The following is a 22,510-nucleotide window of genomic DNA, read 5'->3' on the forward strand; positions in this document are numbered from 1 at the left end:
GCCGCCCTAAGTGGACGTTAACGAAGCCCATTTGGTCGAAATTTCCGTAACACTACAATCCACGGTGTCCCTCACAATCCAGTTGTGGTTCTGGGACGTCGAAGTAGAACACTTATTATTACAAAGAAGGTTTACGACGCAACCCACGTAGACGAAAAGAGAGGGGGACAACTTGCTACTGAATTTATTTTTAAAAATGCTCGAGGAAAGTGGGGGGGGGGGGGGGGTATATACATGCAGACATGTGCGCATTTACAGTTGCGCAGGACAATGGCGAACAATGCCACGCTTATGAAATAGCGATATCGAAAGATTGCGCTTCTGCTTCACTCAGTGTGACAGATGTGTCACTGATGCAGATATCTCGTTTCGCATTGATAAAATGCGCCTTTAAAAGATAACGTGCCACAGTGTTCTTGCTCCTTCCAAATATGCGAACATTTGTAAGGTCCTGCCCACGCATGTAATATTTCCAGTGCATAGGTCAATGGACGCCAATTTTGTTTGTAATCTAAAGATCGTGCTCTCTTGCCCTGTCATTAACACAGCATCCGGTCTGGCAGATATAAACTTTGCCACGTGTGATTGGGATTTCCCAGAACACGCACATCGCCCAAGATAGAAACGGCCTTCCATGCTTTTCACCTGAAGCACTCATTTTCGGGCGGTTAATTCGGTAAGGCGTTGATTGAAGTACGGTGTGTTATAGTAAAGAAGCCTTTGTGCCAGCTGCATTGTTTTTAATGCATGTCCTGCGTCAGCATGGTTTTTTTTAATGGTGTTGATTTTTCATTTACTTTTGACTGTCACTTTCGTTTCTTCTTTTCGTTTCAACTGCGCAGGTATGTAACTCGTGGTTTCATGAATACACTTCTGTTGCAAGTCGGCACTCTTGTATGTACCCTTCATTGCCTGATCTTTCGCGCTGTTTCCCTCCAGTATATCTTATCAACATGCCAAAGCAAGCACTGTAGCTGCGTCGGCATATCCTCGGGAGCAGAAAATGAGCGTGCCAATTCATTCATTTTCTTCAACATTTTATTTTGTTCTGCAATCAGGAAAGCTGGTTGAGGCGTCATGGCGCCCGGTACAGCACGCAGCGGTGTATCAACTATCGTTAATAACAATACAGGCTAAACTACTCCCTTGGCTTGCTCTTGGATGCATGCCTGAAAAATAATAAAGGAAATATCTCGGTGAGACAGAAGCGTCAATAATAATATTTTTTTTAGTTCTCAGTATCCACCCCTGCCGTATAAGGAAAATAGAATGGGGGGAGGAGGGGAAAGGGTAGTTTTCATCAAAAATTTCGAAACTTTTTGTGCGTGTATAAGCACGCATACATCCGAACACTCACTGCACGAGCATTTAAAGGGTGGTCGAACCATTCTTCCAACCACTCACCCCACCCCTGTGCCGGAAAACAAAAATTATTGCCCTACCCCTGATATTTATACAAAAACGCACATCTCGTTTCGAATGGGGGTCTATTTTATGAAGTGTCTTTTAACTCTACCCGCCACGGTGGTCTAGTGGCTGAGGCACTCGGCTGCTGACCGAAGGTCACGGGTTCGAATTCCGACCGCGGTGACTAAATTTACGAGGCGAAAATCATTGAGGCCCGTGTGCTCAGATTTGGGCGCACGTTAAAGCACCCTAGGTGGTCGAAATTTCCGGAGACCTCCACTACGGCGTCTCTCATAATAATATGGTGGTGTAAGGACGTTAAACCCCTACAGTTATTATTATCTTTTACCTCATTTACAACGTGCTACAAACTCCTACAAACATAACTACAACTCCTACAAACGTCGTACAAACTTTATCGGAACGCTATATTTCATCGGAACCTCAGCAAGCCTTCTTAATAGAACCTCATCGCGCGTCACGCTGTGTTTCGTTTTTTCTGGTCCGTGTTTTACCTTGAAGCGCGTCATAAGCATGAAAACGTACCACGTAGCCACTATTACCGCCTGATTAGCTCATGAAACGTTGTCTAGAGGGGAGGGGGGGGGGGGGGCACGCATTTAGTAAAAACTTGCATTCTTTCGAGCAATAACAAACATATAGTGACTCCATCGGCGTAAGGAAGCGCATTACGATTATTTGCAGGTGACCATCGAAACCGATGCAGTGGCGACATACAGGCGTACAACTCACCGAAGCGTCATCGAACATCTTCATTTCCTCGGGCGTCATTCCACTGGATTGCTGCAATGCGATAAGATACGGTTAGGGCTGGATTTATTACACTGCAACTTTTCATGCCCCGCGCACTGTCCAACTCAAGCAAGAAGCAGCTTCTTACTCGGGGGGGAGTATTCAAAACTCGCAAGATGAACTTTCCTCTGGGCGCGCGAGTGTTGTTAAATTGAACTATTAGCTTCCCGATCACTCCGTTTACCATGCGCGGTTGAATCCAGGGATGAATATTCGATGACTAGCGCACTTTTGTGAGAATGTGCCCGTGCAAGAATTTCAGAGCAACTTTCTGTTTTTTTATTACTTATAGCATCGATATGTTTTTGTCTCGGCTGGTGTGTGTTTTTTTTATTAGTGTCACGTACGTCTCAAATCTTAATTATTATGTTGACACTAGCACACACTGTGCAATTAGATCAGCAGGGCGTGGTCGTGCGTGTCCTGTCTTTGCAGCAATCAGCAGAAGGATCACACCTGTGCACATGTCGTCGTCTCATGGTAAAGTTTGCGATGAAGTCATGGGCAGCGCGAAGATATATATATAGCTTTGGTCGCAATACTGTGGCCGCATTTTCTAATGCAAGCGTTTTCTCCCGAGTTATACCTCGTCGAGCGCTATAAAAATAAATGGCTGTCTTTATTTCTTACTAAAGTCCACTTTATTGCGATCGCGATAATTGCTGCACATTACAGCGAGACGGCAATATATATATATATATATATATATATATTAACAGAGCCAGCCTGCGATTGCCTCGTGGGTGTAGAGCCCTAACGCAGTCAACGCCACGTTTTTTTTTTTTTTTATAAGAAAGCGTAATAATGAAAACATGGACGTTTCTTGCTGCTTTCCACCGGAAAACAGCACAAGGCTGGTCGTACTACAAGTTGCAATTAATAATCACTTTGTCGAGCACTTGGTGACAACCGTGCTCCTAACTTGAAGCGAGCTCACCTTGAAGTTGTTCGCCTTTTCTACTAAGCAGTCCTTGATCTGAAATATTAAAGTACTCGAAGTTAGTCCATTCTGTTTTCAGTGGCAGTAGAAAAGAGTGCAAACTTTCATTAAGGTAAGTAACACCATACTTTATTCGAAATAAACGTTCAATAAGTACATCAATTGACGAAATCAATGAAACTCCGACGCGTGCGTTGAAAACGTAATGTATACGGTTAGTTTTAAGGCTTTTCTTATTTTGCGTAGATCTATTTCCTCAGTCCTCATTGAAACATTCAAAAACTAAGATTAGACAAATGCCACACAGAAAAGCAAGAAATTTATAGTAGTCTGCAAAAGTAACCATTTCCGAGCGAACTTTGCGTCATCTTCATGCTGTAGATTTTTATGGTTTTAATCAATCTGAATAACTAGTTGTACTATCGATCTAACGTTACTAGCATTATAACATTCAACAACTCTTTTATTGTATTCCAATTTCAATAAAAAACTTTCCAGGCGGCTTTTTTTGGTTTCGAATCAGCATCAGTTTTTGTTGTTTTTTTTTTTCAATCAGCGTTCTTGTCTTTCACTCTATGCGGCGTCTCTCGCAATCGTATGGCAATTTCGGGACGTTAAATCCCACGTACAAATCAATCAATGTACGGATTTAATAGCTCATTTATATCACACGCCAAAGTTAAGCAACCGAACTGCTTCTGGAGACGCGCGAGCCGTCGAACCCGATCCCTCATGGGTTCTGTTCTCCGCCACGGTGGTTGATACGGATGAAATGAAAATAGCCTCCATGCACCGTTGGCTTAGAAGTAGGTTAAAGTTCTTCAGTGGGGTCAAAATTAATGATCTGCCTCACGCTTATGGTGTGCATCATAACCGGGTTTTCGGGGTTTAAAGACCTCTTTGAATTATTATTATTATTATATCGCTGCTAAACTGATCTGATGACGATGCCACAAGGCGCTATTGCAACTTCTGCATTTCACATGCGCCCACGAGATTATGAACCAGCGTTTAGGTTGTGGTGGGAGGAGCGTGCCCTTTCGCAAGTAAAGGTCTGACCACATGTAAGCGTTGCAGCGTGTGGCGCTGTGACGCGGCGCCTCCTCCCAATTGAGGGAGAGGGCGCAGGCCTTACGTGCCCTCTTTCTCTCCGTTGAGAGAAGGCACGGCACCGCGTCACACGCTGACGGGCAGCAACGCGGGCGTGTGTACAGGCCTTTTTTTTTTATCACTCAATGTTTCTTTATTAGCATCAGAAGTGTACATTGTGAGTAAGTATGCAGGAGGAGGTCCCAAGGTAGTAAACCGCAGGCGGGACCTCCGCCTTAGCGCGTTTCTACAGTGAAGAGCGGGTTCGTTAGGTTAAAAAGAAATGCATGCTGCTGGCCTTGAGCTTACCTTATCGGCCCTTTCCTGGGGGTCCCTTATCCTGATAAATTGGCTTCCGCACTCCATGATTGTGGGCATGGCTACCTTGGCGATCTGGGTACAAGTGAAGTCATGGCTAGGTCACTCACACAATCTTTAGCAAAACACGTAGCAACGTCAGGGATGAGATTAAATCACGGATAGATAGATAGATAGATAGATAGATAGATAGATAGATAGATAGATAGATAGATAGATAGATAGATAGATAGATAGATAGATAGATAGATAGATAGATAGATAGATAGATAGATAGATAGATAGATAGATAGATAGATAGATAGATAGATAGATTTGAATGCGAGCTGGTAAAGTCCACATGCAGTCTGCTTTATAGTCACCCACTTCACATGAAGAGAAATAGGTTTGCTGAACGACTATTGCCCGCCTGCGTTTTTCGATCTCATTTTCACCGACTTCAAGGGAGCACTACAGATATTGTTCAACCTCCTGAAGAAAACTAATTCTCACCCCGTTTCATTCGACATAGCATACCTACATCACCTGGCTGTTACCGCAGGGATCATATTTCACTTGATACCGGCTAATTGTGGCATTTCCGCCAACGAAAAAGCAGATGAAGCAGCACGCAAAGGTCTTCGACACCACAATTACAGACGAACTTATTTCACTAAATTAGATGCAGCTCAGATGGCCAAAAGACTTGCGATCGAAGACAATAAGAGACGCTGGAACCTTCCGACACATCATTATGCTTTCCTTCACTCATTCGACCCCTATCTGAGAACAAGACTCTCATTCAAAATTCCTCGCCATCTGGGAACGCTATACCATCGTCTACGTCTAAACAGTGCCTATGTTAACAGCCTACGGTACCGCTTCGGTCAGTCAGCGAGTCCGTATTGTAACAACTGTGGCTCCATCGAAACTGTGGAACATATATTGTTTGAGTGTAGTATGCTGCGTGCGCTTTATGAACGTTGCATGCATTCTATAACCGAGAGAACTTTCTCCCTTGACTGTGTATTGGGACCTTTAGCCTGCCCGACTTTACAGAGGCGTGCTATGAAACTTTTGTTTGCATACTTGGACAGCATTGGTCAGCTAGACAAGCTGTAACTGTAGCTTGACGATAGTTATAGCGCGAGAACAAAACGACGACACAAAGATAAGAAGGACATGAAGGACATTCTTGTCTCTGTGTCGTCGTTTTGTTCTTGCGCTATAACTATCGTCATGCCATACCAACTAGCCCAAGCTGCCACACTTCTAAATGTAGCTTGACACCACAAAAAAACTATTATCGCGCGTCCTCATTCAATGGTGAAAGAGATGGCCTTTTCCTATATTTTTTACTCTATCATCTATATTTACTTTTTGTCTTTTTTTCTCTCTCTCTCTTTTCCTACTCGTAGGTTCTATCCTCAATCCCCTTCCCCACGGAGAGTAGCAAGTCAGCGAATTTTATATGCTGGCTTAATTCTCTGCATTTCAATAAAGAGTTCTCTCGATCTCATGCAACACCTTACTACTAAGTGGGAAAAGCTGCTACGGGGCCCACTGTACCAACCTGCTTGACGATTTCCGGGTTCATGTCCTTGGCGACGGAGAGGCATTGGCTCCCACTGTCAATCTTGCTCAGGTACTCCTGTGCCTTGTCCTCCTCAGTCACAAAATCTCGCACCAAGGACTTCAGTTGCTCGACGACGCGGTCCAAATCAGCTGCAGCATTTGAAAAAGATTGCACAATGGCATACATTCCTAGCAATTGGTAGCACTCGACGCAGGTTCTAGAATAGGCATAGAAGCAAAAACAAAAGTTACACTATATCCCACTAAAAGTAACCATGCGTAGATGCGAACCAGCGGGTGCTGACGGTTACACTGACGGCGGCACTCATCGCGGCTTTGTGCAGGAGAGGAACCTGGGAAGGCGCAGAGCACGCAGTGATGGCGCTTATGGACCGGTGTTTGCTACTGGAACATGTCAATCGCTGCTATTTGGCAAATTGAGACAGAAGACTCCGATTGGACACACAGACCCGCAGTCCGCTTTTAGTTAACGCGCACGCTGCGAATTTTTATTGCTCAGCAACGCACAAGCGAAATCTTCTTCCAGCTTCTAGCTTGGATGTCAAGATCCAGTGCCTATATTACGGAGTGGCCAGTGAACGGTTGTGCATCGCGAACAGTCGTTCTTTTTTTTTTTTTAGATGAAGAAACTCGCAAGAAGACACTGTCTGCGTCAGCGATGGGAGGGAAGAGAGAGGTGGAACGTAGGAGAGGAGAAAGAAAAGGAGGGGACGCGCATGCGTGTCAAGGGTGGTCACGCGGCTCACCGGATTGAGCTCGACCATAAGATACGTCGCGTCTGAAAAACGGGGAATCAGTAGCCGGCCAGTAGAGAGTTTTAGTACTGCGGAATGGTGCTACGTACGCATCACGCAAGCACCTTGCGTTACGTGGCGTCGTTTGCCACTAATCGGCTTTTAGTACGCCGTAGTACCCGCGTACGTAACGAGCGTGAAGCGTGTTGCGTCATCTGGTAGATCAAAATAGAAGTACGTGTTGTTGACAGCCAATGTGAGCCAATCCAAGTGTTATAGCCAGATTATGGCCATATTTTAAGCCACAGAGCCCGTCAGTGCTTGCCTTCGATGCCGCCATTTTGCAAAACGAAGTCTCGCGCTGTCGCGAACTTGTTCGAGAGCGGCGCGATCACCTCATACGTACGCACGCACGCATTTCATGCGTGCGTAAGTAGCGGCTGCGTACGTAACGCGATACGTGCGCGTTGCGGTCTGCGCATGCGCACTACGCAGAACGTGGCGTCCTTACGTACGCAACGCCGCCACGTACGCAGCCTACGCAGTACTAAAACTCTCTAGTACCTGCGGAAAAACGTAGGGTACACCCATAGAGCCGTGGTACGTCCGTTCTTCGCTTCTGTGCAAAAATCTCACTAGCTGGTGTGCGTCCGAAACGCCAGTACTTTCCCTCAGATAAAGTATGGGAAACGTGCACTTAGGGTGCCTGAGTGCTTTTCTCTCGCCCTTTCCGGGCGAGGGAAACCGGTCAAGCACCTTACGTGCACTGAGCCGGTAGCGCCGCGGTGCGGGAGTGAACGAGAGGAATTGGCGCGATTCGTGCAGCAGCCAATCCATGAGCCATCCATAATCCATGTCAGGTGGTTAGCGATGCTTCGCAATGTCGCGCACGAATTATTGTCATAAACTCTGGCAATAACGATAATAAATGCTCACCCAAAAGAGAGTTTTTTTTCTTCAGTTTTCCGCCGTGATTATACACGCTTCAGAAACCGGCGGGATTAGTGTACTGGATTAGTACGCCGTGTAAGACTGGATTAGTGTACGCCACGTGAAGCGAGTAATTTTGCAAGCGCGTTTATCAAGTATACACGCTTTATCTAGTTCGCTGTGAATCTATTCTCCACGCAAGTTAAGTGACATTTTTTTACAGTTCTGAGGAAACCGAGAGGCTGCTGGCAAAGTGATCTCGAGTCCGCAGTCCACAATTCGTTAGCGGAAAGCCGCTGACAGATCTGGAAATTTTCCCTCGTACGCAGCCGCTGCGGTTTTTTCCTCCGTATCGCAATTCGTTTAACGGCACAGTTAGTAAGCAGTAGCACTAAGAAAACAAAAAAGAAGTTGTGCAATTCAGACAAGATGAGGCTGGACCACAATAATTTTAAACTTTATTCCCAGTGTGATGCCGTATAGTCCTTAACATCACTGCACATGCGAGCGATGCCGCGCTACGTGACAGCTGAGATAGCACGTGCACAGCTGGCATGCGACAACGTTATTCAAGGACTCATGCAGCCCGACCAGTTCCAACAAACGTAGCTGAACTACTGCACAGAAAACTTCGCGAAAATGCCACACATTACTAAATGCAACACGTACGCGCAGTTCGGCAGCCATACGTTTTACTTGAACGCATCGCAAAGGGTTGTCTATAACACGTCAAGCACAAATGTCATCGTTCACTCAACAGTAAGCAGGCAAAATGTTAAGAAAAATGTTTGCGAGCATCGATGGTGGTGGCCTATGCTTCGTGCTCTGCGCTAGCCGGCCGCACGAACTGCCCTCTCAAAACACACCGCTGCGCGTCTGTGCTACACGTCACATAGGAAACATGACTGATTCTTTAAGTATAAATTCTTTCTCATCGTTTGAGGCCTCAAAGAACTATGTACTGTTAGGTTTCTGAAAGCCTATGCCCATTTTATCAAACTTGTCACCTTCGCGCACACGCACGCATACAACGCTGGCGAGAGACACGACGATTCGTAGCACGCGAGTTGAAACTGAAGTGACCGCAAGTCTCCACTCGTGGCGCTGGCGACGCATTAATGCAGTTTACTGTTGCGCCCTCTGTAGGTGCTGCACGTTGCCGAGCATGCACACTTGGAAATGAAAATTCATTTTCGGCGCACGCTGCACCTGCTTATAATAAACGCTTATCCTCTCTCTCTCTCTCTGTTTGTTTCTATAACTATTAGCTACTGACCAACTTTAGGGTCTCTGATAGAGAGAGAGAGAGAAATGGAGAGAAAACGTAGGGAGGTTAACCAAGCTTTGGCTCGGTTGGCTACACTGTACTTGGGGTGGGGAAAAGGGGGGAAAATAAGAGTAAGAAGGAGGTGGATAAATAGCCAGCTTGCGTCTACACAGGCCGGGCTCATGATGCTTGTTCACAAGCGCTCGTGAAGTCCGGTGGCCTCTGTTAAAATCTATGAAGCGATGCGGATCGTACTAACCACGTAAAGGCACATGCGTTAAAGGCTTTATAATATCGTTAATGCCTTCACAACACTTTACCGAGCGATATCAAAATGAACCAGAGAAGATTGCTACAGCCGCACGGGTATGTCAACGATACCACGAGGTGCCCACGTGTTATACGAGGAGGTCTTAAAAAAAGCGTACCGTATTATTTGGACACACTTGAAAAACAAGAATAACGCGAGGCACGCAGAAAACCAACCACATAAGAAAACAAGGGCCGCAGCCAGAATTTTTTTCGGACGGAAGGAAGTTCAACCATGCTTTATGTTCATGCGTGCATTTGTATGTGTGCATGCAGTGTGTGCAAGTATAATAGAAAATTTTCGAGGGTTGTTTGAACCTCCAACTCTGACCCCCTTGGCTACGCCTTCGTACGCATAGACGTGCGCCCGAGGGGTGGGAGGCAACAATGAAAGGGTGCAATATCTGCCATATACATTGGCTGAATAGTGAGGGGGGCGCTACGAAGAATTTTCGCCCCCCCCCCCCTCCTCCTGAAGGAGACACCTTCGCGCGCCTGTGCTAGTATGGAAATGTTTGTGGTTTTCTCTGCGCCTCACTGCGTCCTTGTTTTTTAAGCGCTTCACATATAGTTTTAACTAGCAAAGTACAGCCCCACTCGTACGCGACCTCTACGTTAACCCTAATTTGCGTATAAGCGAGCAGCGACGTGCTTACCGTTAGCGTTCACGGCGGCGGAGGTGAAGCAGAGTATCGCGAAGATGGCCACAACTCGGTTCGTCATGTTCCTTCGAACGGGGCAGAGAGCTTATCCAGGGGGCAACGCGTGAGACAACTGGGGAACTTCCACTTTCGAAGTCGGACAACCAAGGCGGTGTGGGTTGCTGGTGTACCTGGCCAGCTGGTTTTATGCGGCCCAGCCGGAAACTCGCTGATCCCGATGTCACTAGTCGGACGAGACAAAAAGAAAAGAGACAGAAAAAAAATGTGGCAGACACCTTTGCGACGGCTATAGGTTTGCTCTTGACGACGTAAAGATTGGTGGATCACCACAAACAGCGGTGACAGTCGCTCCGCCAGTTGTCTTACCTTCTTTACGTCAATGTCCTTCTGTGACGCGGTTGCGTTACTGTTACGCAGGCTGCCAGAGTGGCCGACGAAGTGAATTGTCGCACGGACGATGCCAACAAGCTGCCCGACGTCGACAAGCCTGCCTACAATTGGGACTGAGGCATGAATCATGGAGAAGACGCGCAATCGGAATGGGCAATTTTGTAACAGCGGTTCGACAATAGCGGGGTCTGTGGAACCTCATTTGAATAATGCCTTCGAGCACAAATAATGTGTCGTCTTGTGCGGGAGCTGCCCCAGTCCGTATCTCCTTGCGCGTGTACTACGAAAGAGCGAGCAACACTTCGTCACGCGCGGCTGGGTTCGCGTGGAAAACAACTTGCAAGATGGGCTTCCTTGTGTGTGGCTCGGCAAGGACAGACTTGCAATAACGGCGGGACGTTCTCAGCCTTGCGGATACTTTTTATTCACTTCTCCGCTTAACTGATTGAACGAAAGACTGTTATATGGTCATCCTGTCCTTCTATACAAGTTCGAAGTGTTCTCACTTTGTCTGAGGAAGCTCTTAACAAAAGAGCTCATTCAGGGTGACGCCAACGAATCACGGAGGGAGCTCGGTACCGTTATCGCAACTCGCGATCTTTGCCACTTCTCGTTTTGCAAATTCACCATGCTGACGTCACTGGTATCCTTAGAATTATCCAGAAGGGCTATAGGACGAGCTTTCACAGTGTGATCCCGTTGAGAACTGTATGATAAGTTGATTCGTTGCTTTCGAGCACTCTACAGTGCTCCGGCGTTGTGCTCAATAGTTTAGCCTATCAAAGGTGAGCTCATGAGGCAGGCGTTCTCAAAGTGCTCCCGGGGGACGCTCGCTCTTGAACCTTGATGCGGCTCCATATGGTTCTTAGGAATGCCTCGGAAGCAGCTTAATGTTCAACTCCTAGGTTTTCTCCTGTTGCAATTCTTAATGGAAGTCATAGCACTATGAAAATTGTCGCAGAGCAGTATAATCTAGTATAAAGCACTGATTTTGAATTGAGTGGCGCGAATGTTCGTTCCGAACATTCGCACTAGTCGGTTCAAATTCAGCCAAGCACCGTGTAGCCAGACAGCAAACGCTACTAATCCAAAGTGGTAGAATTTTCTGTTTTACCCTACCATCTCAGGAAAGAACATTGGATTCCTTTCCCAGAGCGAAAAGACTCGTGCTTATCGACTAAGGTGGTTCAGCTGGGTCTTCTTCGTTGATAAGAGCCTTGGCGTGTTACGTTTCGTGTAGAAGCCCTCTAAAAAGAACCTCAAGAATATGCATAACGCAAGTGTTAAACGATCTCACTAATCAGTAGCAATTGAAATGATTTTTATGGTGAAAAAAGAAACAGCTTCTCGAAATTACTCACAATAACCACTATTCGTTTAATTCACTTCTTGCAGCCAGCCAGTACATCTATAGTCACTTGGCGACCACAGTTTCTTGCAGCGAAAGCTGATATCAAAACTCGGGTCACGCGTGGCGCCGTAGTTGTCGGCCGCCGCTGCCGCCGCCGGTGTCCGTAACCACGATCGTAGAAATAAAAAAAAACTAGTATACCAAGGACATAGTGGAGCGCCAGCTCTGGTCCGCTGCGTGCCAGCCCAGTATTCTACCACTGAGCTACGCCGGTGCTTGGGACTTGTTCGCAATCTTGCCTTAGGTAGGTTTGATGTCGGGAAAGGAATCGCTTTAATGTGAGTAATAAAGCGTTTTAGAACAGCAAAAGAACAACCAGTCGTCACACAAGGCGAACAGCGTAACCAGTGGGTCGTTCAATGCTTCGACTCACTACGAAAGCTTGTTCTTGTTCCCCAATAACCTGTATACCCACTTCAGGCATAATTCCTCATCGTTGTCAGCCACATGAACAGTTAGCACAAAATTCCTTGCAAGTGTTTAGCGGATACCACGCTCCTCAGAAAAAATGACGAAGATTAGCATAGCGAACGCCGGCCTACTGTAACCCAGAAATTATTATTATTATTATTAATGCCATAGTGGGCAACCAGCAAGTGTGCTTGCAGCAATTGCCCAATGAGTGTTTAGAAAAGCCTCTGAAAGGTCGCTCAATTCTTTCGTTGTGACTGTGCTGCGCTTTCCGCGCAGGCATGGCGCGTTTTGTGGCAGCCGAATTTGTCGCAGTGCGCATGCAAAGACAAGTATAGCAAGAAAACATGAAACAGGATCGTGTTCTAACGTATCTATTACTTGTCAATTTGAAAAGTTTGCCTTTAGGCTATAGTACTACAGGCCTTGCCATTGATACACACAAAAATTCGCTCCATCTAGGCGCTCTAATAGTGAGCGATGGAACTGTCAGTGAATGCTGCGATCGAGGTCACGTGATCAGACCGGCCGGCCCAGCCTGATCAGTGCCCTCCTCCAACCGCATGGTTATAATGCAAACACACTCAAGCGTGGTCGACCACACGCCGTAATATAGATCAAGTAAACAACCCATTAGATGCGGACAAGCAGGATGGCGTTTGCAACGACCTTCCAGAGAGCTGTTGCGTCATATGCTTGAAAACGGGCAATTTTATAGCGGCTCCGAATTCGCAGTGGCGCATTCCATAAGAAGCTAGCACTTTCGTGTATCATCACGGCGTGCATAATTTAGATGTTGTTGATTAGTTGATTTTCATCACTGGAAGACTTTATGACTTCAGGCCATCCTCAGACGAGTGTTTTCCCCTGCGACAAGACGGATATATGGATCCACTGTATGCGGAATTTTGGGCCGGCGCAGCCGTTTGACTGTAATAATCACTTCTGCTTCCAGTAAGAGCAGCTTTAGATGTAGTATAGTGCGAAATGGAGAGTTTTCAACATGGAGATGATGCAACATTGCATTGTAAACTTCACTGTGATGTGTTGGTGCTGCCCATTTTCTGCCATTTGTTTCGGAGTGCCATAAAAAAAAAAACTAGTGCCGCGCGATACTTGTGTTGAACAGCATGCTATAAATGCCCCGCCGTGGTGGTCTAGTGGCTAAGGTACTCGGCTGCTGACCCGCAGGTCGCGGGTTTGTATCCCCGCTGCGGCGGCTCCATTTCCGATGGAGGCGGAAATGTCGTAGGCCCGTGTGCTCAGATTTGGGTGCACGGTAAAGAACTCCAGGTAGTCAAAATTTCTGGAGCCCTCCACTACGGCTTCTCTCATAATGCTATGGTGGTTTTTGGACGTTAAACCACACTATCAATCAACGGCATGCTAAACAGCTGCGAAAGGCACTCGTGCATACCCGTAGCTCTGTCCGAAGTGCAAGAACAGGCCACCTACTGCTCGGCAAAGGAATATCCCAAAATTTGTCGTCAGTGTGTGAGCTGCAGCTTTGCTGGCCAATGCTTTTATTTTTGCCGCTCAGATAAGCTCGACCTTTCAAAAATGAGAATAGATCCGGGCACGATCTCTTAAGATAGCGTTTGTAATGTGCATCCTTTTGAGATTTCACCAGGGGATGACTATTGATCATTGTATGTGCTGCGATTTGTGTTTATAATAGCACTGCAAGACTAAATAATGCTGCGGCGTATCTGCACCTTTTACCAATCTATACGTATATATTAAAAGTGTGCTTATTTGTTCACAAACACGTTGTTGACTGTGTGGTAGCGGGATCAGTATAAAACTACAATCACATGTTGAAGCGCACATTTGAGCAGGGCCTCACTTACAAGTGAACCATGAAACATATCTCGCAATGGTATGTTAACCAATCGATGGTACATTCATCAAACACATTAAGAGCCAGTTTCTACTTACATGGGCGATGCGTAATATCAACTAGTATGCTTCGGTTAAGGACAGTGTTGGTTTTACTTAAAGGGGCCCTACAATATTTTTTGAGCATGGTCAAAACACGCCGCCGATCGGCAGTAGAGGCTCCCGAAAACACGCGATGTTTCAGAAGGACCAGAGAGACCGCAGAACCGATACGTCTTCGGTTTATTGTTGACAGAACAGAAAAAAAAAACATGCAGAGCGTGCCCCTGGCTACTTCTTCTTCCTCGCCTCCGAGCTCCATCTTCAATCTGTTTTCTACATCTTCCCGCCGGCCAGATTCAACCGAAGCAACCTTCGAGCGAATACAACAGTTGAATTAGCCTCTTGACTAACTTTCCTTCAGGTGTACGAAGCAAGCATGTTCTCACTAGTCCATCCTTGCCTGGGAAAATCTTTTCGACCTTGCAGAGTTTCCACTGAGTTCTTTTTCGCGCTTCTCCAAGCAGAAGTACATCTCCTTCTTGTACATTTGTGTGACGCTCTGTTTTTCTGCTGGCACACTTAAGCTCCCTCAGGTACTCCTTTTTCCATCTGGTCCACCATGTTATCATTGCCCGTTTTCTTGCACTCCAGTAATTCAGCAAACTGTATTCTCCGAGTTTGTTTTCTTCCTGCTTGTTCATTGCTTGCCTGCCTCCTATAACGTCCGCCGGTGTGATGGGTTGTGGCTCATTAGGATCGTCATACACATAATTAAGTGGCCGGTTGTTAAGTACTCCTTCTGCTTCAACAACCACAGTCCGTAGTTCTTCTTCATCCAAAAGTCGAGTACCTATAGTTTTTGACATGGATGTCTTAAAGCTTCTGATCAGTCTTTCATAAAATCCTCCCCACCATGGAGCTAACTCTACAATAAACTTCCATTTTATTTTCAGGTTACTGGTATACTGTTGAACCCTTTCATCTTCCATCTTTAATATCTTGTTCATCTCTTTCTCAGATTTCTTGAATGCTCTTGCATTATCACTGTAAATAGCTGTACACAATCCTCTTCTAGCTACGAATCTTCGGAATGCTTGTATAAACGCTTCTGATGACATCCTCTTTACCAACTCCAGTTGAATGGCTCTTGTTACTGCACACGTAAATATCACAATGTAAAGCTTAGTAACTTTTTCGCCTTCCTCCTCTCGAGCATTTAGCGGTCCAGCAAAGTCTATACCAACTGTGTCGAATGGCCTCGTCTGTGTTATCCTGTCAGCTGGTAGTGGTGGAATTTCTTGTGCCATTGGTCTAGAATTGAATCTCCTACATGTGATGCATTTCTTTATCACATATTTCACCATCTGTCTGGCACGCAGAATCCAAAACTTCGTTCTTAGATGTGTCAATGTTGCCGCAACGCCACCGTGCATTGTTACTTGATGCGCGTTCAGAACTAGGAGTTCTGAAAAGTGACTTTCTCTTGGTAAAATAATAGGATGCTTCTCATCAAAGCTCAAATCACTCCACTGAAGCCTCCCTTTTACTCTCAGGACACCTTGATCATCTTCGAAGATGTTCGTGCCGTACAGATTCATGTTGTCATATATTCGTGTCACTGCACTTTGTAGCGCTTTCTGCTCCTGCTTTATCAGCACAAACTCTGCCTTGTCCAATTCTTCTCCTGTCAACGAACCTGTTTTCCTTTCTTTTCGTCGGTTTCCTATATAACGCATCACCCACGCGGTAACCCGTAACGCTTTCTTGTATGATCCAAATCTGCTCACATCAATTATCTTTTCTTCACTCGTGGTGGTAGTTAAGCATGCCACTTTCTTTTTTTCGTCTTTGTTGTCATCACTGTCCGATTCTTGCGTGATGTCATAATCAGGCCTTCATTTTTCATTCTTAATCCACGTGGGGCCTTTCCACCATAATTCACTGTCCAGCAAACGTTTCATCTTCATCTCCCTTGTTATCAAATCCCCAGGATTTTCATCACATTTAACATAACCCCGTTGACTCTCATTGGACTTGCTCTTATTTATGCTGCGCGGTTGCGAACAAACAGATCTTTCACCTTGTTATTTCGCCATGTAGTGTCGGGAAAGCTCAACACGTCGCATACGAAATTCCATTTCAGTCCCAAATTCTTGATTTGTCCCTCTTTTCTTATCCCTCGATCCAGATCCTCTCCTTCTTCATCAAAGAGTTTTCTTAGCTCGGCGTCATTTGAAATCCATTTTCTTAAATTCATTCCCGCATAGCGAAAAATATCTCGTGCTTCTTTGTATATCTTTGTCGATGTCGAGTATTCGTCGGCTCCTAGTAAAACGTCATCGACGTAGATTTCTTTCCGGAGTTGCGCCACAACTACAGGATATTTTTCTTCGAATTTATCCAAATGTCGATGAATCGTGGCCGCTAGAAGGAAGCTACTTGGTGTAGTTTCGAAAGTAACCCTCGTCATCCTCCACGTTTTTATCTTCGGGGTTGGCATATCTTCGCTGGGTATTCTTTCCCACCACATGAATCGCAGTGCGTCTCGGTCATTTTCATGTATCTTGATCTGCAAGAATGCTTTTTCCACGTCGGCTGACATAGCGATCTTGTGATGTCGAAAGTTCATCAGCAAGCTTGTGATGTCGGGGTTTAGGTTTGGCCCCTTTTCCAAGTCGTCATTGAAGACTTCACCTGGATTCTGGCTTGACGATGCGTCAAAGACGATCCACATTTTGGTCGTTGTTCGGTCCTTTATAATTACAGCTTGATGCGGCATGTAGTATACAAATTTGTTCTGTATATCGGATTCAGCCTCTTCTTCGACGTTTTCTGCTATTTCTTGCTCGAAGTACTCTCGAATAGCTTTGTCATAGGCTAAGAGTTCATCTTTATCCTTGCGTAATTTCTTGGTCACCTGGATAAGCCTCTTCTCTGCAATGGTGTCGTTGTCGTCCAATGTCACGTTTTCCTTCCATGGTAGCCGCACTTGGTATCTTCCTGCCTTGAACTCCATTGTTTGTCGGACGTAGTCTAAACCCATGTTCATCGATAATCTTTGTTGCTGGTTTCTCCTTGATGCCCATGTTTTCCAAGTCCCAAAATCTCTGCAGTTCGTCCACAGTCGTGTCCGACTTGGCACTGACCTTGAGTACCATAACCGTCGATGATTTCATTGGCACACAATGAAGTCCTCCAGGACCTTGGACCGTCCATCCCAATATTGTTTCCATTGCCATTACTTTTGGATGAATCTCGCAAACGCGACCAGTGACTACAGTCCAGTAATAATCTGCTTCAATTAATATAGAAGTTTCCATATTTTTTCTTTCTTTGTCCGTCTTCTCGTTGTCATCAGCCAAACGAATTCCCATCGATTTTGCTCTTTCGTGTATTGTCAACGGTGGCGATGATAGCACGTCACAGGATATAACTTCTATCTTCAGTGCCTCAATCGTGACTGGCTCCGAGATGGGATTCTTCCTCACGCTGACCTCGACGACTTTCATGTCTAGTTCCATCTCTCCTCCTCCAAATGATCCTACAGTAATCCTTTCGGATCTTTTTACCTTGCACGCTAGTTTTCTTGACAATCTTTTGAGGATGAATGTCCTCTGACTCCCGTTGTCCAGCAGAATCCGTGCGTTACACCCGCTGTCTTCTCCCTCCATCCACGAAAAGGCTGTCTGCAGTAGTATGCATTTGTGTTCATCAGACTGCTGTGCGTGCATGTTGCAGGACTTGCTGGTGTCTAACCGGTCAGGTTGCGCGCTTTTACGCACTTGCTCAACATCACCGCTTTGCTGCTGTGCTGACTTTCCTGCAGGCGAACGTGATCGACACATGGATGTCGCGTGCCTTCCCTTGCATGTTTTGCAGCGTACGTTAGCGCGGCATATCTTCGCTGTGTGGTGAGGTCTGGTTCATCTGAAGCACCTTCCTTCCCGTTGCAAGGCTTCTTTCTTCTGTTGCATACTAATGCTTCTTCTGCGATCTTCCGTGTAGTGTCCAGTCATCTCACAGAAGATGCATTTCTTAATGGAGGTGCTTTGAAACGTAGATGTTCTAGTCCGCCTGATACTGTGCGGTGACTGGGTCACGTCGTATTTTCCCTCTCGAGTTTCTTCTCTGCTGCGCATGTATATCTTTAGAAACTCCATAATTTCTTTCAAACTGCTCGTGCTGTCTCTTGACGCTGAGTCCGATTCCGTAGTTGCTGGTCTGTTGTCACCTTTCTTTAACACTTTCATCTTCATCTCAATCCTCATATCCACCGGTAGCGCAGATTTCACAACAGGAGCTATCACTGTGGCGTAACTACCCGTTTCCACTCGTAATGACTGCAATGCTCGTGTGTTCACTTGCAACTTTTGGAAGAGTTTCTTCAACCCATCTACATCTTTAGGACTCTTCACTGCTTCCAAGTTTGCAAGCTCTCTTATGTAGGTTTCAAATTATCTTCTCGTCCGAAGGTTTCTTTCAGAAGAGCGACTGCATGCTCGTAATTCTGATCAGAAAACTGCAAACCTTCTATGAGGGACGCAGCCTCCCCGCTCAGAGACGCCAGAAGGTAATTAAATTTTTGATTCTTCGGCATGTTCACTCTGTTATGCACCGATGTCTCGAACTGATGCCAAAACCTTGGCCATGCTGTTATTTTCCCATCAAACTTGATCATCTCAAGACGTGGCAACTTAACAAGCTCTTGCGTCTCCAAGATTTGGTTAGTACCTTGCACTGAACTCGACTGTTCTGTGACTATTCTAGTAGTCAGTTGCGTCGCTTGTTCTAACTCGCGTAATTGCTGCTCTATTTTTGTCGTTGCAGCGACGATCTTCATCTCATAATGCAAAACTCTTTCAAATTCCGCCTCCGCGTCGTCTTCTTCAATGAACGGTTTAATCTGTTCATTAACTTGTCTTAGCGTCTGTGACACGCTCTTCATCTGGTTCAGAAGCGTCGTAAGTTGCGCTCGATCGGCGTCTTCTTCTATCTTCTTATCGATTTCGCTCGTAAGCGTCGTCACATTTGCTCGAAGCGTCTTCCGCTTCTTCGATAGGACCTCTTTATTCATGTCTAAAACGTGTTGAAAGAGCTCTTGCCTGTTTATGTGTGTCGTCGGTCGTGGTCCTTCTCTCGACAGTTCGTCCTTGAGCCAGGCGTCGCTGCTTCGTTCTTCAACCCGTTGTTGCGAATGGGGTTGAAGTCTGTGCGTCTGTCTTCAGATCATCCTGGTCACGGCACCATGTTCCAGAAGGACCAGAGAGACCACAGAACCGATGCGTCTTCGGTTTATTGTTGACAGAACAGGAAAAAAAAACATGCAGAGCGTGCCCCTGGCTACTTCTTCTTCCTCGCCTCCGAGCTCCATCTTCAATCTGTTTTCTACACACGAGCCAAATGTTAAAGCACAGCACGCGGCCTGAAATTCACAATAAATTATCAAAGTCAGCTAAATATTGATTCTCTTCCCTCGACAATGACGGAAGACGCTCAAAAATCACAGGTCTAGTGGCTAAGGTACTCGGCTGCTGACCCGCAGGGCGCGGGTTCGAATCCCGGCTGCGGCGGCTGCATTTCCGATGGAGGCGGAAATGTTGTAGGCCCGTGTGCTCAGATTTGGGTGCACGTTAAAGAACCCCAGGTGGTCTAAATTTCCGGAGCCCTCCCCTACGGCGTCTCTCATAATCATATAGTGGTTTTGGGACGTTAAACCCCACATATCAATCAATCAATCAAAAATCACATGTAGATTACCCATCTATCAGCCATAGGGTTATTTGAATATGGCGCGCTCGGTTCTTACAGGGATCGCCGCGAGAGGCCGTCACTTGTCCACGCGTGCGCGCGCCATCGCACTAAAAAAACCACGTATGTGAAGAAAAAAAAAAGGGGGGTGCTCAAGGTCACGAGTTGCGTGTGCTTTTTGTTTGCCCCTCCCATCCCTCCCTGCTTAGCTTCCAGCGCTGTTGTTGGGACAAGAGAGAGAACGCGATCGCAGCGTGTGACGAATCTTTGCAACTCCACTCGTACTGGACGGATTCTTAAAACTTTTGCGGCATTGAATATGTGAGGCAAAACTCTCTTCCAGAGAATCAATTTCATGGTTGCTCAAAAAGTGTTTCAGGGCCCCTTTAAGGGCACACTGCACGATTACCTCATGTTGATTAAAATTGTATTTTGTAGAATTTCATGTGTAAATTAGTAATCACAGTTTCACTAACTGTAAATATTGCGTTCAGATGGTCACTTACGCACAAGATCAACAAAATGTGCAAGCGTATGCCACGCCGCCTTTCCAAGGAAGCAATCAAGATGTTTCACAGCCCGCGCAAAATTTGCGAAGTTTCTAATAAGTGGTGTTGAATTAAAAGCCAAGTCTCTTAAGGCTTATATGTTCCTCGGGGATCCCCTGGCAGCTGGTCTCAATTGGGTCCTTCCATGCCAAACGTCCCAACCATTTTGGCGAACTTCTCAAATGTATTTGAAAAAAATTGTGCTGATGTACATTGAAAACAGTGAAACGGAACGACATCGCTGAAAAAAAATTTTGGTCACCTGGCTGCCTTCTGAACTTCTTGGAATTCCGTTTGGGTGGTGTTTGTAAAAAAAAACTATTTTAAAAGTACTGCTTCTTCTTTATATACCAAATTTTATCTACTTGTTGAGTAAAGGTTTTTGTGTAAGGTGTTAGAAGCTCAGTGATATAACTGCAAATTTACTGGCACATACGCCTCCAAGAATGTAGCCAAAATACGTTATGTTTCCATTTCTTTTTCTATTAAAATTCTGCACTTTGTATAAATATCTGAGTAGTAAATACTTCACAGAAGGTATATCTTGAGAAAAAAAAATATTTTAGACCTCTCAACCTGTAAAATTTACGATAATCATAAATTTCTCAAAATTGTCAGTTTTGTTCATATTGAATGCAATTTGCACCATGTGGTGGTCCAATTAAAAAATCACCTTTATACTTAAATCGAAACCAAATCAACATTCCTTTTAATGTGGCAAATCTTATCATTACATGACTTTTTTGTTTTGAGAAAAAAAAAATTGTTGAACTTTCGCGTTGGCGCCTATCTTCTCATTGGTCGTACGACAGATGCCACCTTAAAATTTCCCATTGCCGTCATTGGGAAAAGTTTAAATTTTTTCATTGAAACAAAAAAAGTAATGATAAGATTCGCTATATAAAACGAACTGTTTATTTGCTTTCAATTCAAGTATAAAGGCGATTTTTAATTGGACCACCACATGGATGATGATGCGCGAGTAGGGTTAAGTCTACAATCCAAGTGCTCTTTTGATGTGTTCATATTAAGTTTTGAGAAAAAAAAAATTGTTGAACTTTCGCGTTGGCGCCTATCTTCTCATTGGTCGTACGACAGATGCCACCTTAAAATTTCCCATTGCCGTCATTGGGAAAAGTTTAAATTTTTTCATTGAAACAAAAAAAGTAATGATAAGATTCGCTATATAAAACGAACTGTTCATTTGCTTTCAATTCAAGTATAAAGGCGATTTTTAATTGGACCACCACATGGATGATGATGCGCGAGTAGGGTTAAGTCTACAATCCAAGTGCTCTTTTGATGTGTTCATATTAAGAGCACTTGAAGTACCTGAAGGGGCCAGGAAAATGTGTTCCATTTAACGGGAGTGTCGTTTAACGAGGAATGCACAAGGGTGCAGGGTACAAGTACAAAACCAACTATATCAGGTGCCGTTACATTCAAGAGATTTCAATTTATCAAGTCTTCAGTATTTTGTATGGTTGTAAAGCACTGATGACGCCTAGGCGACACCGCAGCATTACAATCTGTCTGACGCTAGATTGTATGCAAACATGAAGAACTTTTTATTTCTTGTGAAAAGACAACTTTTCCAGAAAGAAACTGCGGGAATCACCACAAGAGTTACAGTTATCCCGCGGTTTCGAAAACTTGCTGTTCCCGGAACGAAACTGGCGATTCCACACCTAAAAACATTCTTGCGCTGGCACTGACCCAGTGCAGCTGCAAAGCAGCACTGGTGCAATTTGTGGGAGCAGGAACGCACGTGACAAGACTAGTATACCTTGCACGCTAAGCGAGATGTCAGAATTTTAAAAAAAAAACATAAGCGGTCACTTTTGAAGTTCACATTTTTTATTCAATCTTCTCAACAAGAGCGCGCTCAGTCGAATCACTTCAGAAGGGATGTCATTTACAAGAAGAAATAAAAAGTCACTGTACAAAAGAGCAGGAGAAACATCTCTCGACCAAAGCGTCACACTTGCCGCCACGTTTCCCCTCGCACCACTGCAAACTTCGTTGCGCGGTCGGAAAAGGGGGAGGGGGCACCCCTTGACAAAAAAAAGTTCCATGC

At 45.3% G+C, this 22,510-nt stretch overlaps 1 protein-coding gene across 1 annotated transcript; it reads right to left on the minus strand.

The window, feature by feature from the left end:
• Positions 1 to 1,020: 1,020 nt before the first annotated feature.
• Positions 1,021 to 10,551, minus strand: LOC119180721 (uncharacterized). Its single transcript, XM_037431851.2, has 7 exons — positions 10,411 to 10,551; positions 10,039 to 10,267; positions 6,120 to 6,271; positions 4,559 to 4,642; positions 3,158 to 3,196; positions 2,161 to 2,211; positions 1,021 to 1,169 (listed from the first exon to the last, which is right to left on the minus strand). Exons 2-7 carry the CDS (start codon positions 10,103 to 10,105, stop codon positions 1,134 to 1,136), a joined length of 429 nt encoding a protein of 142 aa, XP_037287748.2. The 5' UTR covers positions 10,106 to 10,267; positions 10,411 to 10,551; the 3' UTR covers positions 1,021 to 1,133.
• Between the last annotated feature and the right edge of the window lie 11,959 nt (positions 10,552 to 22,510).

Source organism: Rhipicephalus microplus, chromosome 10 (assembly GCF_043290135.1).
Source record: "Rhipicephalus microplus isolate Deutch F79 chromosome 10, USDA_Rmic, whole genome shotgun sequence".
Classification (NCBI taxonomy): Eukaryota; Metazoa; Arthropoda; class Arachnida; order Ixodida; family Ixodidae; genus Rhipicephalus; species Rhipicephalus microplus.

Coding starts and splice junctions, on each gene's coding strand:
- LOC119180721 (XM_037431851.2), bottom strand. CDS start 10,105: ATGACGAACCGAGTTGTGGCCATCTTCGCGATACTCTGCTTCACCTCC. Junction 6,272..10,038: donor CGCCGCCGTGAACGCTAACG/GTAAGCACGTCG, acceptor CAAATGCTGCAG/CTGATTTGGACCGCGTCGTC. Junction 2,212..3,157: donor AAAAGGCGAACAACTTCAAG/GTGAGCTCGCTT, acceptor ATCGCATTGCAG/CAATCCAGTGGAATGACGCC.